At 56.3% G+C, this 21,218-nt stretch overlaps 1 protein-coding gene across 5 annotated transcripts in view; it reads right to left on the bottom strand.

Annotated features, from left to right (window-relative positions):
- Nucleotides 1–5,840: 5,840 nt before the first annotated feature.
- Nucleotides 5,841–21,218, bottom strand: part of Pcbp3 (poly(rC) binding protein 3) — a 227,328-nt gene continuing 211,950 nt past the window's right edge. For 4 of the 5 annotated variants that reach the window (XM_076868079.2, XM_076868082.2, XM_076868080.2 and 1 more), the window contains 5 exons: nucleotides 14,390–14,468; nucleotides 13,671–13,730; nucleotides 11,332–11,384; nucleotides 7,457–7,626; nucleotides 5,841–6,345 (listed from right to left, as the gene is read on the bottom strand). In XM_076868079.2, coding sequence (XP_076724194.1) covers nucleotides 6,309–6,345; nucleotides 7,457–7,626; nucleotides 11,332–11,384; nucleotides 13,671–13,730; nucleotides 14,390–14,468 — 399 coding nt within the window. In that variant the 3' untranslated portion in view covers nucleotides 5,841–6,308. The remainder of the gene's footprint in view (nucleotides 6,346–7,456; nucleotides 7,627–11,331; nucleotides 11,385–13,670; nucleotides 13,731–14,389; nucleotides 14,469–21,218) is intronic. The other variant, XM_076868081.2, reaches the window with a different exon arrangement.

Genomic DNA, 21,218 nt, shown 5'->3' on the forward strand with positions numbered 1-21,218 from the left:
AGTGTGACTCGTGAGCAACAGGACACCTCCCTGCACAGTCATAGAGACTGATGATAACCGCTGGAAGGTGGAAGGCGGCTCTGGTTCAGTGCGGTTCCCTAGGTCTTTCTTTATGTCCCTTAATTCAGCCAGTGAAAGGGGGACATGTACCACCTCAGGTCCACACCTCTGCCCCAGCATCGCCCTGAGAGGAAGCAGCCGTGAGCAGCCCATTTCCCAGCACCTCTGGGATCACAGGGGGAGTGTCCCTGGAGGAGGGGCCTGGCTCCCGTCCTTTTAAGTCGGGACGTGAAGGGGAAGCCTTTCAGAAGACAGTGGTCTTAGGACCCATCACCCCTCCTTCCGATGGGCCCAGGGGACCTCCTGAGCAGCTGGTATAAGGTCCCCTTTCCTCTGTCCAGGTTTTCCTGTTCTGGGGTTTGGTTCTGGCTCAGGGCAGCAGACGAGGGTCTGAGGGTCAGGCGTGCAGTCCTCTAGCTGAGGACGATGTCTCAGGTAAAGGAACAAGTGGACTAAGGAGCTTCACTCCATCTACTCTCCTTGCTGAATAGTACTGTGATTTAGGGTCCCCCAGGGGGCCACTGTCCTCCGTCTCCTAACGGTACTGGGGCCAGGCCTCAGTGCAAAGATCAAAGATCTTCTCTTTAACTGGGGTCCAAACGCTCCCAGTTTTTGAGCAGATAGGAGAGAGGTGGATTTTCAAAGAATTTGATCCCATCTGGAATCAAAAGAAAGAAGAGGTCCTGTCGGGGTCACCCAATCCCATCTCACTCTTTTACAGATCCGAGGGGCGGCTGTGATCTGTGAGTCGGGTAGACTGTCTCCGAGGGGGACCGTGTCCATGCGGGGACTTGCTCGCCCACGGCCTGTGGTTTTGGGACCCAGACCTCTCTGGCACTTCCCTTCCCAGAAAACACATTACTCCTGCCTTATCCTGTCACAGAGGAGAGTGGGCCCTCTGCTTCCTGGGCGGAGGTTCCCCACGGCTCGCCTCCGTGACACTCTTCTGCCAGGGTGTCCCACCTCACATCGGGCTGAAGCCATCTAGTGAGGTGACAGAAATGCCCTGCTGAAGGTGCGGGCCCTGGGGCTGAGGGCATGGGAGGTCTCCCTGGGGACGCGCCCCTGAGAGCAGGCACCAGCGTGGTCCAGCACCTTGGAGAAGATGGCTAGGTTAAAATGCAGGCGAGAAGAGTATGTACATAATGACACAAACCAAAACTGAAGACATTACTACTGTGTTGTTTCGGGGACAGAAGAGGGGCATGGGGGTATAAACACCCATAGGAATAAACAGGATTACTGTCAGGTCGATGGTGGTGACTGAGGAACAGAGCGCCAAGCAGCCCGCGCACAGGAAAGAAACATCAATCAGGCACCCATGGAACTGCCTGTCCATCAGCAGAGTCTCCTGGCCAATCCTGGATCTCAGCCAGTTCCCCCCGAACCAACTCCACTGGGACAACGGACTCTAAAAACGCCCTTTCCTGTCCCAAGCCCTTCCCTTCCTGCCATAAGCCCATAAAATTCCTGTCTGGTGGAGCCCCCACGTGGTTTCTCCTCAGACCCTCTTCCTGGCTGCTCTGCCGGTCTGATCGACTTCTGCCTGGGAGTGACATCTCAATAAAGCCTTGTTCAGCGGTCTTTTTAAAATCTGCCTCCTTTTGGTTGCCGCCGCAGCCTGACCTTACAATCACAGTTAATGGTGTAGCCAAGTGGAAGAGAAGTCTGTCACCTCAATGAAAATAGAAATGGAGTATAAAAATGGGAAACGGGAAATAAAGTAGCATAAATAAAGTCTAACATCACAATTGTGGCACCTTCCACTTAGAACACAGAAAACCTTGACAGAAGGCAAGATCTCATAATGACCAGTCTGTCATAAGCTAAAGAATAAAAAAGTTGAAAATAAAAGAATGGAGACATCAGACACTAGGCAAATACCCAGAAGCATCTAGGTAAAAACCGTGTCTGCAAGGCAGAGATGCCTGGCATCTGCAGGCACCAGAGCAGAGAGACGCCCCACCCGACTCAGTGCATCCCACCCTTAGCACACCCCAAGCTGGCCCCGGCACAGCAACACGGAGCCCTGCCCCAAGTCTAAGCAAGCTGAGCAGAAAGCCCGCTGCCTGCCCTGGGGCTGCAGCCCTCACTGCCGGTTCCCCTTCCTCACCCTCCTAGCCACCTCAGACAGCCCGCACTCACCTGGGGGTTGTTAGTGCCCCTGGCACCTCCTGGGCCTCCCTCCTCCCCATTTAAGAACCTGGTGATTAAATTGAGCCCACCTGGATCATCCAGGATCATCCCCTCACTTTCAGGTCAGAAGAGCGGAAGCCTTAACTAGTTTGCAAACTTAATACCCAGCATGCAACATGATGGAGTTATGGGATTCATCCAGGGATCACATACAATGTCCTTGGGATGCTCTGCCTCCCACATGGACCAAACCAGAAGAGAGTAAGTGAAGATCAAGACCAGGCCATGCGGTGACCAAGAGGCTGCGAGATACGGGACTTCACATCAAGTGAGCAGAATGCACATCTGTCCAGAAGACACGGGACAGCCACAGATACCACAGCACTGGTCACAGGAGGGTCAGTGCCAGAGAGGGTGTGAGTGCCTACCATGAGCAGCTTACATGGAAATGAGCAGGAGCTCAGAGGTGTGGCCTTCAGTAAGCACTCAGAACCCGGGTCAGTAGAAATCGGGAGGAAATGAGAACCAGCCGGAACCGACCGACACAGGTCAGGGGACATGCCCAGAGCAGCACCCAGAACACACAGTGCTGAACCAATCCCCAAGAATGGCGTCAGGAGTGAAGAGCTCCTCCACACAGCAGCCTCTGGAGGAGGAAGAGCGCAGCATGGTCAGTACAGCCAACAAGGAGACAGGACCTAGGTCCTGGGAAAATCAACACCACAGCAAAGCAGAACAAGCACCCCCGGCAGAAGCCAAAGGAGATTCTTCAAGAAGGTTAATAAGAGCTATTGATTCTGACAGTGTCAAGCAAGAAAAGGAAGATGAAATCCCCACTCTGCCGGACACCTGGTGCCTGCCCCAGTCCACCCTGCCTGGCCTCTCGTTGAGGAGCTCGAGCCTGGGACAAGCGTGGGCCTTCCTTGTACTGTCTTCGTCCAGTTCTGCTCTGGATCTGCAAAAATCCAGGAGCCGTACACGTGCCCTAGGGTTTCCCCTTTTGTGAAACTCGTGGCCTAGAAAAGCTGTTTAAGAGTCCAAGGATGCAAATAATGGCAAGGTCGACTGCAGTGTGCGACAGAAACTGTCACAACCCAGGGACAACAGGAGCTATGCGAAAAGAAAGACCAGTGCAGAGTCCCCAGAGGACCTCAGCTGTTTAAAATGGACCTGACAGGGGCTGGGGCTGGGACTGGGGCTGGGGCTAGGGCTCAGCGGTGGAGCGCTCACCTGGCATGTGCAAGGCCCTGGGTTCGATCCTCAGCACCACATAAAGATAAATAAATAAAATAAAAGCTATTAATAAATAAAATGGACCCGATAACACGAAGCACCTTCTTTGTAGTTATCTCTGCCCTTTTTCTAGAATTTCAGATAGGTTATGATTTACCTGATACTTAGAGGAACCTCATGGTGTTTATGTTAGAATGTATTTAGTTACATTTAATGACCTTGTTCCTGAGTTCTATTTTCATTACAGTAGTTTTTATTTCTATTATTGCTGTTTTAATAATATGAATAAAGGGCTTTGTGCCAGTAAACAGTACCTCAAGTCCACATGACACTGTTTCTCTAATGCTGTGCGTCCTTCTAACTGAATGGCTAAGTCTTCTGTGAAGTAGTACAGACGACACTCAGGTGAATACTGTCCAACCCCACGGAGCAGTTTGTCTGTGAGGGTCAGTGGCTGCTGTTCATGCTCGAGGAAGATGGAAAGGGAAGAAATAGGGTAACATTTTTGAAAAATGAAACTTCTTCTACATAAATGTCTCATGTTGTAAAAATATAATGCTATTGCTTTCGTTCCATTCCTATGAATGCAATAATTCTTCTCTTTAGTGTGTTAAAAAAAAAAAAAAGAGGGACTGAAAATAGAGAAACAATTATAGGCGGAAAGATTAAAAACCTACAAGGACACGATAAGCAACTGTATTAACGATTTTGAATCCCAAGATCAATTCAAAGGAAAAGAGACTTCCCAAGTCAGCAGGTGGGGCTGTTCTCACCTCTTCCCTTGGGGACAGACCCGTGGCCAGCCCAACAGACCTCTGCCTCACCTCTTGGCGTGGAATGATGTGTGCCCACCTCACACAGCTGCCGAGGGAGCCATCCGTGAGCTGGGGTGAACGGTGTGCCCATCCCAGCTCCTGACCAAGCATCCCCCACTCCCACGAGCTGGGCTGAGCTGTAGGCCGTGGCACGGGCCCTGGACCGACCTCCCTCCCTTCAGGAAGGAGGAGTCTCACCTGTCCTCGCTCTTGCATGGAGGTGAAGTCATCTGAAGTCAGGGAAGCAGGGCTGGCTGGTCAGGGGGAGACTGTTTCCAGGCACACAGCCAAGGGCCAGGGCCAAGCACGTCCTGGCTGGCCTCACCCGGATGCTCCTCTACCCCAACCTGTTCACGCCTTCTGGGGGTCCTTCCTGTGCCCCATCCAACACTGCACCTTGACCCCTCGTGCTGGGTTTCATCTTGTTGACACTATCATCCTCTGTCCTACTCATGGTAGGACATAGCTGCCATCTGCTGCCCAGCTAAAGGATGCTGGGGAAGACCAGTGTCTTCCATTTCCCTGTGGCCTCCCCAGCCCTGCAGGTCCCAGGGAGAGAGCCTCTGCCCTAGCCTGCGGGCATGCTGAGTGGCCAGGCATGCTGGGCTCATTTCTGTGCCACTTTGCACAGACCACATGTGCCTCTGGCCGGGACCATCCTGGAGGAAACCTGGAAAAGTCACCAGGCAGACGAGAAGCAGGTCCCCTCTGAGGGGTGTTGCAGCTGGCCAGGAGCCCGGGCCAGGCCCTGTAGCCCAGGAAGCTTGACAGGTTCCAGGCAGCTGTTCACCTGCAGGGACCATGACTCCCCAGGAGGCACCTCTGGGGTGAGAGGGTGTGGAGCCCCTCCCTGCCTGGGTCCACCTGCCTCTGCCAGGCCTCACTTGCCCTCTGGAGGGTCCAGGAACCCGGGATCTGAGCTTGCAGTGCTGGGACGGGAGTGCAAGGCAGAGGTAAGGTGCCATCCTGTCTCGGCTCTCCTGGGCTCCCCCAGCCTTGGGTCTGGGTCCTCTGGCCACTCACCCCGAGGGAAGAGAGGATGCAGGGCCTCAGCACTGAGGGGGCATGCAGGTGGAGAAGCCAGGAGAAAGGACCTGCTTGTTGGCAGGACACGGTTCCCTGAGCTGGGGTGTGGACGCACTCCATACTTGACAGCAGCTGGGCCACCAGGTGGGCCAGCCTTTGGTGCCAGTGGAGGGTGGGGTTTTCACCCCTGTCATTTGAGTCATGTGCAAATTCAGCGGCAGAAGGGCGAGAGCAGGCTGTGACAGGGGCGATGAACCTGAGCTCACTGTGAGAGAACCCAGTGCTCTGGCCAGCAGGCTGGCACGGCTGAGGGCTCTGCCCGGGGTGAGGATGGGCACTGGGGGCAGAGACGAGACGGAGTTGATGGGGGAGGCGCACAACGTTTATTAAACTCCAACAGTGCAGAGGGGCTTTCTGAAGAGGCTGCACTCTCCAGCCACCCCGGAAGACGCCTGGGGCCCAAAAGTGCCTCCCCCAGGGGACATCCCTGTGGAGCTGGGCCCCGCACCCTCTGCCACTCCGCCCCATTCCTTGGACGTCCCCCAAGCCCCTCCTCTCCTGGGCGTCCCCACAGGCTGCAGGAAAGGCAGCCCAGATTCCAGCACATGGCCTGGGTGGGAATGTGAGCCAAGGCAGTGTGGCTCTGAGGGGAAACTGGGCACAGGGGAGAGAGCGCAGGGACCTTGAGCACAGGGACAGCAGGTCACAGGAAGTGTGCCAAAGCGTCAAACCAAATCTTAGACAGTCACAAGGACACTGAGGGACAATTCTCTACAATGTCACGGATGGGAGTTCCCCGAAGCGTTACAATACTTAGCAGTGCATGCCAATGCATGGAGACGGGCTCCAACTACCAAAGGGGGCGGGCGGCCGAGCCTGGAGTGCAGACGGCTCGGGGCTGGTGTCTACTGCATGGACCGTCGGTACGTAAGAAAACTACTTGTATCTGCGAGGAAGGGCAGGCGGTTTGTACAGAGTGCGCCAGCCGGTGAGGCCGTGGGCTCCAGCGGTCAGGTGCACAGAGTGGCCTGGGTAGGATTAGAGTGCACCCATCCCGGTGACCTCAGACGTCAGCCTGGAACAGACAAAGGCATAGGGGTGTGTCATGGCACTGCTGTGAGGTGGGTGGGGCGAGGTAGGCAGGGTGCAGGGTGCCCTTGTGGCCTGGCATGTGGTCCTAGCAGCACACAGGAGGCAGGCCGATTGGAGCATCCACAGGGACTTCTCTCCCTGCCCATCACTGGGTCACACTGGGGGATCTGGTCAGCAGCCATAGCCCCTGGGCCTGCCCCTAGTGGGCGATCCTGACCTTCTAAACCGCACTCCCCTGACCTAAGAAGGGACTTCATAGTTCTCACAAGAATAACTGTGACCTGGGTCAGCATCCTCCTCTGGCACCCAGAAGGGCTCCAGCTGGGCTGTTGCTAGTAGAATCAGGGCATGTGGGGGGCAGGTGCTGGAAGCCTCCCTGCACCCCATCTCCTGATTGGCCAACTCCACACCTGCCTGGTCCCTGCCCGCCCAGCAGTGTGGCCCAGCAGTGGAAAGGGGTAGACTCTACTGGAGCCTGGTCGTGGCCCTGGGTTAGCTGCAGGGGAGGGGAGATGGGAGGGTGAAGTCAGGCTGGGGGGTCCTCGTCTCTCCTGGTCAACCCCTTCCCACTTCACTGGGACCCCTCGGGGAGGCACCAGGGCAGGAAGTCCTACAGCCCACGTGGGGCTGCCACCACTAGATGGCTCCATCAGCCTCCTGCCAGCCGATGTAGGGGAAGTGCCACTGCCTTGCTCAGCTTGGGACACAGAAGGAGAGGCCAGCTCAGCCCTGGTCTTCTCCCTCCTCCAGGGGTCTGTAAAGACCACACGGCAAGGCGTCCAGGCTCCCATGTTTCTGGACCAGTCTGGTTGACAAAGGCCAGTGGCCCAGGTCTAGGACCTCCCTGGACACGCTACCTCGCTACCACCCTGGATGGCCACTCTTCCAGTTTCCTGGCTCCTCACTGTAACCAACCAGAAGAGGGGGTGGTCCGTGTCAATGAGGAGACTTCCCAGTACACTCTGTCCCCATGTCCAGCTAGGAAGGAGAGTGTGGCTGGGGCTCCCACCTGCTTCAACTGTCCAAGCCGAGAGGTGGGCTGCAGGCCAGGGCTAGGAGCCCCTGTAGGGTCCTGTGGCCGTGGAGTCCCTTACCTGGCATTGATGAGGTACTGGGCAAGGCTGATGTTGGCCGGGGTTCCCGTGATGGTGATCTGACGCTCCGACGACCCTTCAGTGGCATTAGCGATCTTGATCTGAGCTCCAGACATCTGTCGAATTTCATTGATTTTGGTCCCTTGGCGTCCAATTATGCAGCCTATTAGCTAGAAGGAAGGATGGAGGGACTCCTTAGAGGACATCCTGAGAGTCCCCTGAAGGGACTTCAGGAGCCAGGGAACTCAGTGCTCCTGGGCATGACCCCTGGCCCCCGCAGAGCAGCCTGGACTCGCCTGTTGGTACCACACGGCCTCTGCTCAGTACCCGCCCCAGCGCTGGGGGTCCATCAGATCAAGAGATGGCTGTCTCAAGGCCTTGCCACTCCATGCTGATTTCCTCTGGCCTGGACAGGAGTGACGGAGACAGGCGGGCAGAGGCAGAGCCGGGGACTCCACGCCAGCGTGGGAAGGAAGACTCTGGCCAAGAGACAGGTGTCACCCAGGCTTGCCGAGGGAATGCAGGAGGTCATCTCCACCAGAGACCTGCCCTCTGGTGGATTCTGTTGGGACCCTGGGAGCTCGTTGGGCATTCCTTTCCTTGCCACTGTGACCTCCATTTAAAGATGGAGTGCAGCAGCTATGACCACGTGGTCACCGAGAGAGGGACCATTTCTTAAGCAGCTCAGGGAAAAGAGTGGGCCACCCTGGGCATGGGGGCAGTAGCCTTGAGGCCATGGCCTTCTCTCTGGCAGTGGCCAGAGCCCCTCCTGGCCCAACCTGTTGCATGGGGGGATCAAAGCAGACCACAGAGAGGACTTGGCAGAGGAGCTAGGTGGCATCCCTTGCTTTTTGCCATTGGATTGGAGCAGAACCCCACATCCACAGATACTGCAGAGGGCTCTGGAGTGAGCATGGGAAAAGGAAGGTCAGACAGAGGCAGAGAGCCCCAGGCCACAGCAAGCAGCCCACAGGAGCCCATGCTAATGGCTGCACCTCCTGTGGGCACTGGCCCAGGAGAGATGGGGTCATGAACACTTCCCCTACTGCCATGAGATGCCGGGTGAAGGCTGGGGCCGGGCAGGAGGTGGGGGGTGGGGAGCTATAGACCCACAAGCACAGAAGTCCCATCATACAAAGCTGTGTGATGAGCAGCAGTCCCACCGGGTCTCACTAGACTGCAAAGATCCTTCTTGGGGAACATGGGGTGAAACCTCCACTCCACAGAACCCAGTCTCCCGCCTGTGTCTCTGGGCACTCCCACCCCTCCCTGTTCTCGCCTGTATGGTTGTTCTGAGTGTGCCTGGGCCCTGAGGCCAGGGGCGTATCTTCCCAACCTGCACATGGCCCACGAACCTGTCTGGCTGTGTGCCAGATCTTGGGGGCTCATCTTGGACCAGGGCCTGGCATGCTGGACCTTGAAACTGGGCAGGAACATGAGGGAGAGTACAGACCACCCAGTGGTGTGACCACTGCTGAGGCCCCAGCCCCCATGGCCTCCTCTCCTCTCGAGTCTGTCCTAGACACTCTGCAGCCTGCTCTCCTTCCTGGGCTCTCCCCACCTGGGCCCTTTTGCCATCCTCACAGTGCTGACCACCGCTGCTCTCCTCCTGGCCTGGTAGTAATGCCCCCGTTCTCCCCTCCGCACCTGCCTAGGAGTGTTGAGGGTGGCTCTCTCCCTGGGCTTGGATCTCAAGGCCTCGAGCCCCCTCCCCCCTCCAGGTGTCCTGTGTCCAGTGCTGGGGGTCCCCGCCATGGGAGCATGCTTACCCTCAGCAGAAACGCTCACTGGGCAACACTGCCCTTGAGTCACAGCAGAATGTGAGGAGCCACAGAGCCCCTTGCCAGCCCTGCCCTAGGCCAGATACTTCAGGGCACCTGAGACCCAAGGGCTCTCCCACCTGGCTCTCCTGGACCTGCTGGGCCATCAACATGCAGCCCTGAGGCCACTCCCCTCTCACCTTCACAGCCCCCCATTACAAGTGCAAAGGAAAGTAAAATGTTCTAAAAAACGTGGCTGTTTTAATCAGCTGCCACAGGACTCCACAGGCCACACTGAGCTGTGGCCATACCTCCTGCCTGGCCCCCTCAGGAAGCCCTCCATGGGACAGCGTGCCTTGCTTTATACAGCAGAAGGCCCTGGTGACTCAGGACCCAGGAGGGAGCCTCAGCCTGGGCAGTGGGTGCTTGGGCTCAGGACAGAGCACAGGAGGCAGGCACAAGAGGCCACATGGCCAGGAGCAAGCTCTGGACTGGGCCATGAGGGAGGCCCACAGTGACCTTGGGAGTGAACCAGGGTGTGGGGGCTCCCTGGCCTGGCCTGTGTCTCTGCTGTAGACCCACAAGCACAGAAGTCCCATCACTGAGTGCCCTTCTGCAGATGGGCTGAGGCAGCCTGTAGATGAGGCATGACCAGCTGTGACCAGGAGCCTGACCGGGACGTGGTGATGGCAAGTGTCAAAACCAGCGCTTGATTTCCCTCCTCACCTTCATGAAGGTGGCGGGTGTCTGCCAGTTGCAGACCTCAGTCCTGGGGGACTGTGCCAGTGGCTGCAACCCAGAATGTCCCCTGAGGTCTGGGGTGAGTGGGAGGCCCTCCCCTGTTCCTGGGAGCAGGATGACAGGCCGTGCTTCCAAGTAGGCATGGGCGAGGGAGCTGCCACCCTTCTGAGGGGCAGGCTTCCCTCCCCACAGAGACCCCTGGGGAGGATGGGCAGGCAGGACCGTGGTGCTACGGTGGCCACAGGAGACAGACAAATCAGCTTTGCGGGAGGACCCACTTGAGCTTTGGAATGAATGCTCCACAGGAGCACTTCCCTGGTGCAGGGAGCGGTGTGCAGGTAAGAGGCTGAGGGAGGCCCTTCCTGGTAGGACATGCACTGCTTTCATCACTCAGGTGAAAGGACACCTGCTCAGGGAAGCCAGGGGGACCAGGGCAGGGGGCAAACAAAGCCAAGATCTCCTCCAAGAACACAGGGGTAGCGGTGCTGCCCTGGAGATGGTCCTGTGCTGTGGCCTGAGCTGAGTGCTGGAGTGAGGACCCCATGTATCTCTACATAGGCTGGGGTCTCTCCCACCAAGCAGCTGGAGGACAGGAGAGCCCTGGAGAGATGCCCTGGCTGCACAGAAGCCTGGCCTGCAGTCACAGGGGATGCCCCACGATGGCGTCCACAGGCCTCATGGTCCCTCCACTGGCTGGCTTGCTTTCCTTGGCCTCATGGTCCCTCCACTGGCTGGCTTGCTTTTCCTTGGCCTCTTGTCCTCCTGCCTGCCTGCTTCCTGCCTCAGGTTCCTGCCTTTCCAGAGCAGTGGAAGTTCTCACAAGTCCAGATCTAGAGTAGAATGATCCTTGGGTTCAGAGAATGGCACCCCTCTTCACCAGAACCCTGCTGAGCCTGGGAAGGACTGAGTGTGCTAGGGATGCTGGCTCGAAGGCCACAGCCTCTCGCGTACCTGGATCCAGACCAGCCTGTGGCCCATGGACTTCAGTTCTGTTGAAGCCAGAGCCCAGAGAATCCTGAGCTCCGTAGAGAGCTTGTGGGCTGCGGTGTGGTGGGTCTATTCCAGAACACACCTGGGCCGCTGGTTCTGCAGGGTCTGACCTGAACTAGGCCACAACCGCTGGGCAGGTGTATTCCAGCCCACTCTGCATCCAAGCTCTCATCCACCTGAAGGCTCCAAGACCCCTTCTTGTGGGATACCTTAGGCATATAAACCTATATACTATAATTGGCACTAAACCAGCTTAGAATGGAAGGGAGGGGGAGAGAGATCAAAGAATGGGAGCAGGGCCACCGGGGTGCCACTGGGTGGAGGGTGACTGGGCCAGCATTGGCCTTCCCGCGCAAGGACAGGAGGGTGCAGGGGCATACTCACATCATTGGGAATGGTGAGCTCGTGAGTGCTGGCCGGGGGACTGGCGTCCAGACCTGGGCACACCAAGGGGACATGGTTAGGCTGGTGGGAAGGTTGCTCCAGGTCACACCCCCAGGCCTGGCTACACTCCCCTGGGCTGGACAGGGCAGGGCTGAAAGGTTAGCTGAGGGCAAGAATCAGCAAGCCCAGGGGCTCAGACCCCATGAGGCCCACATAGCAACCTCAGGTCCTGAGCCCCAACTTCTCTCAAAAGGAAAATGAGACCCAAGCACAATGCTATCCCCCTTTGGTTCTGGGCACACCTGGACTTCACTCCAAATGTGCTCATGTGCTCCCCCACTCCCTGTGCAGACCCCAACGAGCCCCAGGCTAAGCAGGGCATCACCATGTTTCAGGCATCCATGTGTGTCCAGGGCACAGGCCATGCTGACCCTGAGCACCCCTTCTTCCTCAGCTCCTGGAGACCTCTCTGGCTCAGAGCCTGCTCTGCTTGACCCCTGACCCCAGGTAGTCCTGCTGCAGTGACCAGTGGCCACAGAGCACTTGCTGTTTATTATGTTTCTGACCCATGACTGATCAGAGCCCAGTCCTGGTCAGCTGAGACAGCCCAGGTTGCAACATGGTTCTCTGTGATGGGAGCAAGGAGAACCGAGCCAAGATGGACTCTGGACCCAGCACAGACTGCACTCCTGTAAAGCCTCCCCCCCTGCAGTGGAGAGGGAGGACAGAGGTCTATCCACCACGAAGCCCAGGCTTTGTTTTCTCAGGGCTCAGCCTGCACACCACTGAGAGACAGCTCCTCAGAGCTAAGCGCCCTCTCTGGCCTTGGAAATAGGGCACAAGGAGCCCCTGAGATGGATGCCACATGGCTGCTCCTTGAGTGCAAGAGGTCTCTGCACTTGGTGACCCATTTCCTCAACAAGAGGTGACTTCAACCTGCAAGGCTATGGCTGAGCCCTGCTCTTGCTCCTTCCAACCACCCAGACCTGCAAGGTGGCCTCTCGCCCTCTGGTCCTGCCTCTGCCCTTGCCTCAGTCTCATTTCTGCATAGCCCTGGGGGGGTCTCCCCAAAACAACCTCAGTGAGCTCCACCTTCCCCACAGTGACCCTCGAGGACCTGGGCCCCCACGCTGGCAGGTGCCTGCTCCAGTCTCCCAAGGGGAGAAGCCCTGAGGGAAGTGTCCAGCACAGTGGGGTCCCAGTGGAAGTGAGTGGTTCAATTCAATTCATCCCAAATTTTGCTCTTTTTCTTTCGCACATCTAAACTTGGAATTTCTGGTCTTTATCTTCTTTTCATAACATATCTTTTCAGTACAATAATTACTTGTTTTTTTTTTAACTATCTGTACACAGTCCATAAATGGTGACATCTAAAATGTCACTTGAAAGACTCCCTTAGTCCTGAGTCCTGACTGCTCAGGATGAGCCAGGAACAGGGGCCACACTAAAGGACTTGGCATGTTTTCACTGAGGGAGGAAAGTGGCAGAACTCTTCTTAAGAGCATCTACCAACTGAGCGGATAGTTCAGGACTCTGTTCAGAGCACGCGCTCATCTGTCTGACGCAGAAGCAGCAATTCCCAGCACAGGAGACAGCCCAGCCAGCCCTCAGAGCTCAGGCCAATGATCCTCCTCTCCCACCCCTCTTCAGATGCTGCCCTGGGTGCTGCAGGGCTCTGGCCTTGGTGAGGGGAGGCAGCCAGGAAGCCAGACGACACCGGCCATGTGCTCGGGCAGTCCACACGGGGTGAAGGGTACACAGCATTTCCATCACAGGGACCCAGGAAACCTGCTAGCTGGTTTAGCCCCAGCATGGCTCCTCCAAAGGCTTCACACCCAGACAACGTGGGTCTCGTGCCCTGTCACAGAATCTACAGGTCTCTGCACTCCCTGCTGCAGTGTCCCAAGGGCAAGCTGTGATGCACATCAGGAGGCCCAGACAGGCCGTGCTCCCCTTCCTCAGGTCTGCTCAGAGCCCCGAGGAACACTTTCTAAAAGGCAAGGTCAGGAGCTCCCTCCCAGCACAGCTGCCTCACCACAGGACCATGACAGCAGAGGCCCTCCCCTCGCGGTGCACACTGTCAGCTCTGCGCATGCCCAGACCCACCAGCCAGCCAACAGCGTGGTGACAGCCACCTTGCTTGACCTTTGTGGGGCTTCTGGGCAGCGTCTGTCTTTAGTCCCAAGCCACTAATGCTGCCAACTTCTGGCAGGTGTGCATGCCGGCACACAAACCCTGTCCCCAGGTGTGAGTGAGGTCCCGCCCCCCTCCTGCAGAACAGCCTGCTGCAGGGGCTGGGCCCCCGTGGCCTACAGCCCCACCAGTGTGGTCTGCTTTACCTGACGACTGGCCCATCAGATTTTGAGCTTCTTCGGAGGAGTGTAAAGGCAGCTTTTCTCCTGGAGAGCAAAGAAGAGACAGGTTTAATGTTTTGCCCTCAAGGAGATAAGCAAGGTCCCTTCAACTAGGGAAGCTCAAAATATGACTGGCACTGGCACGGCTAACACACACGGTGGTAGATTGTCACCGGCCACAGCCACTGGAGCTGCTCTGCCTCTGTGGGAGGATGCCTGGCAGCCAGATGTCGGGCTAGGCCACGGCCGGCTGCTCTGACTGCCTCACCACAGCCTGGGCCGGGCTGGCTCACATCACTGCTTTCCCTGGCAGGGCTGGTGCCCTGAGAAGTGCAGCCACGTTGTGGTGTAGAACCTGCTCCTGGAGAGGAAATGCCCCAGGGCTGGCCTCCTGGATGCCTTCACAGGAAAGGCCACAGGACGGCCTGTGGGCAGCACAGAGCACTGCTGGCCAAGCATGGATCCACGGAGGGGCAGATGTCTCTGCACAGGCAAGGACACCCAAGGTCAACATGAGGCAAACTAGCCCCCAGCCAGACACGCTGAGCTGGCCTTGGCCCCGCTGCGTGCAAGCCCACTGCATGACTGCAGCCCGGGCCTTAGCCTCCACTGCGCCTGTGCTGCTCGCTGCTTGGCATAGGGCAGTTCAGAGAAAGTCCCCAGGTGGAAGAGAAGGAGGTCAGAAAGGGCAGCTGGGTACGTACCGGGGAAAGCGGGGTTGGTCTGTCCGAGGGGAGGAAAGGGGGTTTGCTGCATGGCCAACTGGTGGAGCTTGGTCAGCTGCTGGGGCAGGAGGGACACGAGAGCTAAGAAGGTTATTGTCATCGAGCACAAGTACACCAAATCAAAATGGCAGTAACAGAACTTTGCACAGAGAGAGAGAGAGGGGGGCCATGCGAACACATGGCAGACGCAGCAGGACTCAAGGACTTGGCCTGGGTGGAACCGGTGGGCCTGGCTGTCAGTAGCTGTGGGGCCTGAACCAGCCCTGCCTCCCTCTCACCAGGCCTCATTGTGTGTGGGGGGGAGGCTGGCAGGGTCCTTGGGTCAAGGGGTGCAAGGGGGATATGAGGGCCATGGAGTAGGAACACTGGGCTTCTAAGGGTCTCACACCTCTGGGCTCCAGAGGCACGTCCTCAGACCTTGCCCCTGCCTCGGCCCTGTCCTGCAGGCCTCACTTTAGACAGCGGCCTGGGAGCCTTGTGAGGGCCATGCGCCTTCCCTGCAGTCCTCTCCAGGGATTCCTGACTTACATGGGGTTACAGGGCATGGGTGAGACCCAAGGGACCCCCGGGCTGCAGGCTCTTGTGTGAATCAGCCTCTGTCTGTGCCCACTGCTTCCTGCAGGTTCTTCCTCAGCCCCCACCAGACAGGCTTTTCCGGGAGGCTTTGACAGGCAGTTTCTTTACCTGAGCCTCACTTCTTAAATAAAACTGAGAGCAGTAGAAGACGAAGGTAAAATGTGGTCAACTAGTCCACATTTGGGGAGCAGAGTTAGATTGCCTGGAATTCTCCCACCTTCTCGAGGCGTGGGGCCCCAGGGCAGAGGGCGCTGGCCTTCCTCAGGCCTGGGCTCTTCCAGGGCTACGAGCCTTCTGGGCAATGTCCCAGCTGCCACAGAGACCACCCTACCTAATAGGCGGAGGCTGGGGGTGTGCCAAGTGAGGCGGTGGCACCATTCCACAGTGGAATCCAGCTCCTCCACACAGGACCCTGCAGAACAGCGGCAGCCACCCAGGCCTCCCCTGCACCCAGCTCCCCGCCCTCGGCCCTTCCTTACCCTGAGCCAGGTAGGGCTGGGGTGGGCCTGTGGGAATGGGGTTCCGGGGTGCTGGCTGACCAGCCTGGCCTCTCCCTGCGTCTACTGTGTGGGATTCTGACATGAGGACAGGCCTGTGGCCTCAGAGATCACACCTTGGAGATGGAACTTAGGTGGGCGTGCCCCCAGACTGCTGACTGTAGTGGAACTGGAGAGTGCAGTGTTCCCTGCACTGGCTCTGGAGGGACACTTGCCTGTCAGATGTCTAGTTCCTCCCTCCCCAGGAAAGGTGGCCATGTTTACACTGGGCATATCTTGAAAGCAGCCTTCTCCTAGCTTCCTGGCTGTTCCCTGAGCCTTGGCACTTGGGCTGGGTCTGCAAGGGGAAGTCCTAGCTCGTCCTAGGAGCAGCTCAGGTCAAGGGACATGGTGACTTGGGGTCAGCTCTGGTTCTGTGTCCCCTGAAGGGGGGTTTGACAAGGCTACAGCAAGGGGGGGGAAAGCTAATGGTATAGCTGCAGCCTGGCATGTCACAGCACCAGCTGCCCGCCCCAGGTACAGCACTGCCTGGTTCCCCCTGGCCCACATGGGTCCCGTGACTTCACCTTGATGGGTGGTTAAACTTCCCGAGTGGAGTTGCCTGGTAAAGGCTAGAAGAGCATGGACAGGAGACAACATCACCAGGACCTCAGTCGAAGTCACAGGAAAAGCACTGTGCCTCCAGGCAAGATGGCCAAGGCCAAGGAACAGGGGAGACCATGTTCCACCACAGAGAGCAGGAGGGAGCAGAGCTCTCGGGCATCCTAGTGAGGAATGTGCTCCCAGGACACCCCTGGGGCTGCAGCCCTGCAGCAGGACGGGGGTTGCAGTGAGCCTCAGGGGTAGGTGCTGGGCGGGGACCTGTGTGAGCACCCACAGGCCCGGGGCATCCTGACAGCTGTACTCTGCTCACAGCTGCTATTCCTGTGCTCTTACGTGCATCCGCCAGGCTGCCTTGCTCCCCAGAGGAACAGAACCCCTCCATCTGCCCTGCATCTGTGGAGACCTTGTGGTTGGATATCACCAGGACTGTGAGGCACACTGGCTGGGGGCAAGGGAGCTAGCCTCAGCTGGTCCATGTGGACACGGGAACTTCCGATCTCTATAGGCCTCAGTTCTCTGATCTGTAAAGGGGTCTGTGAGTGAAGGGAAGCTTTGGAGTGCTGCATGCCTCAGCTGTGGCTTGCCCATCCCAGCTGCCCAGCTACTCTGCAGCCTCACCTGCTGGGCACACAGGCAAAGCCATCTGCCAGGATGGCCACGTTACAGGTAAAACAAGTGCTTCTTAAGGCTGGCTCCACTGGCCTCCAGACTGACATTCAGAAGCTCAGTTCTATCACCCTGACCCTCCTAGCGCCATACACTTTCTGTTTTTTAAGAGAAAATTGCCACATTAGCAAATAACCCCCCCCCCCAAAGATAGACTGAGGCCAGAGTGGGGCAGTGCTGGTGGGCAGTGCTGAGTGAGTAAGTGGATGGTGGGTTGCCGGGGAAGGCAGCTGGCATCTTTCTTATCTTGGCTTGGCCCTGCTTATCAGCCCTCTCCTCTTGGGACTCAATTTCCACTTTTTTTTTTTAAAGGAGAGAACAGGACTAAGTGCAGAGGGAGCTTTCAAGATGATTCTAACATTTAAAAGAACCACACTTGTGGCTCCAGTGCTTCCAGATCAACAGGAGGGAGGATAAAGAAAGGAGTGGGGCAGCTGGTAGGAGGAGGGGAGAGGCAGGGAGGCACCCACCGCATTACAGCCAGGCCCCACTCTCCCTTCACTCTACGGCACCGGAACAGAAAAGCAGACCAGCACTGGGGCCATGTGCTGGGCCGCGCTGCAGGACGCAGGCCCTGTGCTCCCATTCAGGCCAGTGGACACACAGTGTCTTCACCTGCCCAGCACTACTGTCCAGGATGCCATGTCTTCTGCCCATTCTCCTTCCTGGGTTGTCGCTGCTGACTCGGATGTGGACCTGCCTTGGATGTCGGGCCACAGAGGTCTGTCCTCTCTGCTCATGGTGTCTTTAGAGAAGCAGGACTCCACATCTGCAGTGCAGTTGACCCCCCAGTCCCCCATTCTGGCCTACGCTGGTGTTTTCTTTAAGAAATCTTTCCCTGATGAGAAAGGAAGGGAATTCTCCTGAACTCCCTTCTAACATGGCTCAGCTCGCTCTCTCATGTTGACCTTCTTGGTGCACGAGGATGGTTTTGTTTGTTATGAATGTCCACTCTTCCTGGGATGGCCAGCTCTCGGGCATTCACTTCTGAGTGATCCCTTTTCTCCTGGGGTCTGCTCTGAGTGGTTGCATGCAATAGGTCTCCTCCCCTGACGCTCAGATGCTGGGTGCCTGGTCATTGGCTGTCCCTCCTTGCACATGAAGTGCAATCTGGGTTGCCGTGACCTACTTGCAAAGGCAAGTCTCCCTGTCCTTCTCATGGATATGCTGATTATTCTTTTTTTTCCTCCCTCTCTTCTGTGGAAGCTTATTTTTTGTTTTCTTTTACTGATGCATTGTCACTGTACACAGAGCTGGACTCACAGTGCCATTCCTGCTCGTACTTATAACACTCCCCAGCACCTCTCCTCCCTCCCTCCCTCCCTGCCCCCCAGCCATGTGCTCCACTCTGCTGATCTCCCTTCTCCTGTTATTCCTGACCAGTGCTCTTCTGTGTGTGTGTGTGTGTGTGTGTGTTTGCTGGGGATCAAACTCAGGGCTTCGCACATGCTACACAAGCACTCTACCACTAAGCTACACCCCTACCTTCCATATGAATTTTAAAATGGCATGAAAAAATTTTTTTTTGGATCTTGGCTGGAATCATATTGTATTTGTACAGCGATTTGGAAAGAACTGATATCTTTGCAATTCTTAGTGTTCTAATCCATGAGTATGGTATGTCTCTCCTTTAGTTAGATCTTTTTGTCCTCTTTAGCTTTTAATAAGGCAAGATTTTAAAAGAGTCAACCAGATTTCTCACTGCTCTCCCTCTATAACATTCTTCCTCTATATGATTACTTCTAAGATTTGACCTTGGGCCTTGGTATTATATAGATGTAAGATGGATTTCTTTTTGTTTATCCTGTTTGGATTTGTTGGAGTTTCTAAATGTGAGGATTGGCTTCTTCTACTAACTTGGAAGAATTCTCAGGCCATATCTCGTAGTTGTCCTCTCCACTCCAGTAGCTCCTGGCCTCCACTCACGGGCATGCTCTTCCCTGTCATCTCTCTTCACCAGTGTTTCTAGACTCCCATGCGAACAAGCCATGCGATGGGCTTGGGAAGCCAGTGTCTGTTCCTGAGGGCAGGTGGAGGAGCTGAGCTAGAGCCTTGCACTCAAGGGCACAGCCTAGGAGGTGCTGCTCTGTGTGCCTGACCTGGGGGAGAGAAAGGCGGTAGGAAGACAGCTCCAGCCAGCACTGAAGGCTAATCTGGGCTTCCAGTTCTGTGAGGCAGGACTGCAGCCACCCTCTGGCAGCGGGTGGAGCCGGGGAAGCTTCTGTAGCACTCCTGATCCAGCATCTTGGCAAGAACGCAGGCTCAGGGCCCGGGGTGTGGCCGTCAGCTGTGTGTCCATGGGATGGGGTGTTGGCTCTTTCCTCTTTTTCACCATCAACGAGAGGGTCCTCTCACCCACCTCTCTACAGGGCTCTGGAGGGAGATGACGAACAAATGGGAGGGGAGGCTCTCCACAGCTCTCTGCCCGCAGCTCCGCAGTACACAGACTTTCTGTTCTCCACAGGTCCACAGTAAGTGTTCCCCACTCGGAGGCACTGTGACAGATGCGGGGATGAAGGCACTTCCAGTACATGGTCTGGCTGCACACCAGCCCACATTTTTCTTTTACTCTGATACACACCTCCACATTCTCCCCACTATATTGCAAATAAAGAGCAAATTCCTTATCAGTCCTGGTGCTGACCACTCCAGAGTGCTCAACACCCTCTATGGCACTGCCCCTCCTCTCTGCCAGGGGAATCTCTCAGAGCTTCTTTCAGGTATGAGGCCGACAGTCCTGGGGTGGACCTCCTGGCTGTGCAGGCTCTAGAGAGGACAGATGGCAAACCCTCGGTCATTGCTCACAGGCTATGGTTTCAACATTGCAGCTTTCTTCATCCTTCAATTGATGGGGATGCCAAGCAAGGGAGTGGTCTGGAAACTCCGGAGGCTGGATATAAATATGCATGCCTGAGGGTGCTTCTAAGTTCACTGAGGGCCCCTGACTTCCCACGATCTGGCCTTGTGGTGGTCTAAACAATATGCACTCAGTAGAAACTGCCTGGAGCTTGGGCCTTCTTCTAGCTGGTGATTTGTGTTCCACACTCCACGGGGATGCTGGGCAGCAAGAGTTCAAGTCTGCCATCATGATGGTACAGAGCTGACCCTGGGCTGTGCTGTGGCTAAACCAGGAGACTCGGCAGGTTGTGCTTTAGGTGCAATTTCTACTTATGAGGGCTTATCGGGACACACCTCTATTGTAAGTTGAGCACGTGTGCAGTTTCTCCAAGAGGAAAGCAAGCCTTTCCTGGATTAACTGCACCACTGTAAGTAAAATGACAGAAACAGGAGGAAGCAAGCCTTGCAGCCCACCCGGTCTCCATGTCTGTCCAGGCTCTGCGCGCCCTCTTTCCTGTTCCATGCCCCAATACTGGTGCTGTTTCCCTTCCGTGAATCTGGACCACACCTGACCTGATCCTGGCAGGACACCATGGTACGTGGATAGTTTCCCAAGGCTGCTGAGCCGCCATCCTGGGGAACTTGGGGGTGTTGAACCAAGTCCTCCCCTGCTTAGCAGCACTCTGTGCCTCTTCATGAAGCCTGAGCCTCCAGAGCTCCAGGAGCGGCCAGGGGGTTTGGGTGAACAACGCAGGAGGTGTGTGGAGGGCAGCAGGAAGCTGTGGGGTAGGCCAGTATTCAGGGTTATTAAATAAGGGTCCACTAAAAGCACCTAAGAGCACTGTCTGAAACCAGCACAGGACATGCGAATGTTCTGGGTCCAGACAAAGCACTCAGTGGCAAGGAGCAGACCTTTATCAGGTCCACACGTCTGAACTGGACATGCACATCCAGACAGGAAGTCAAGCTGCCGAAAGAGACTGCAGGACCCAGGTGCCGGTCACTGTGGTGGGCATGCACTTTGTATTCAGTCACACTGTGAAATAAGTCAGTTAGCTTGTCCTGTAGTCATATTTTCCTTCTAAGAAACTGAAGCCTTAAAATTCCTACAAGCACGCACGAAGCTCAGGTAAATGCACGTCTGGAGCCACCATCACCTGTGTCACTAAGCAATCGTCTTGCCTTTGCTTTCTGTGGGTTATCCAAGTGGTTGCCCAAGACTTCATTTCATGTGCCTGCAAGAAAGGCACTTGGGAATACCCCACTCTGCTTGCAAGTCACATGACACTGCTACAGAGAACAGAATGACTTCCACAGAAAGTCATCTCAGGACAAATGACCAAGGCCTAGTCCATTCGGGCTGCTCCAGCCAAAGACCTTAGACTGGATAATCTGCAGACAGCATAACTTACTGCTCATAGTTAACGGGCCTGGAGGCCTAGGATCAAATGCCATGGGCTCTGAGTTTGGTGAGGGCCCCTGTCTACTTCCAAGGTGGTGCCCTGAGTGCCATGTTCTCACGTGAAAGGGACAGAGGGGAGGCAAATCCCTGAAGCAAATCCTCCTTCCTTTGTTTCGTGTGTGTGCGTGTGTGTTACTGAGGATTGAGCCAGTGGTGCTTTACCACA

Source organism: Callospermophilus lateralis, chromosome 10 (genome assembly GCF_048772815.1).
Source record: "Callospermophilus lateralis isolate mCalLat2 chromosome 10, mCalLat2.hap1, whole genome shotgun sequence".
Lineage (NCBI taxonomy): Eukaryota > Metazoa > Chordata > Mammalia > Rodentia > Sciuridae > Callospermophilus > Callospermophilus lateralis.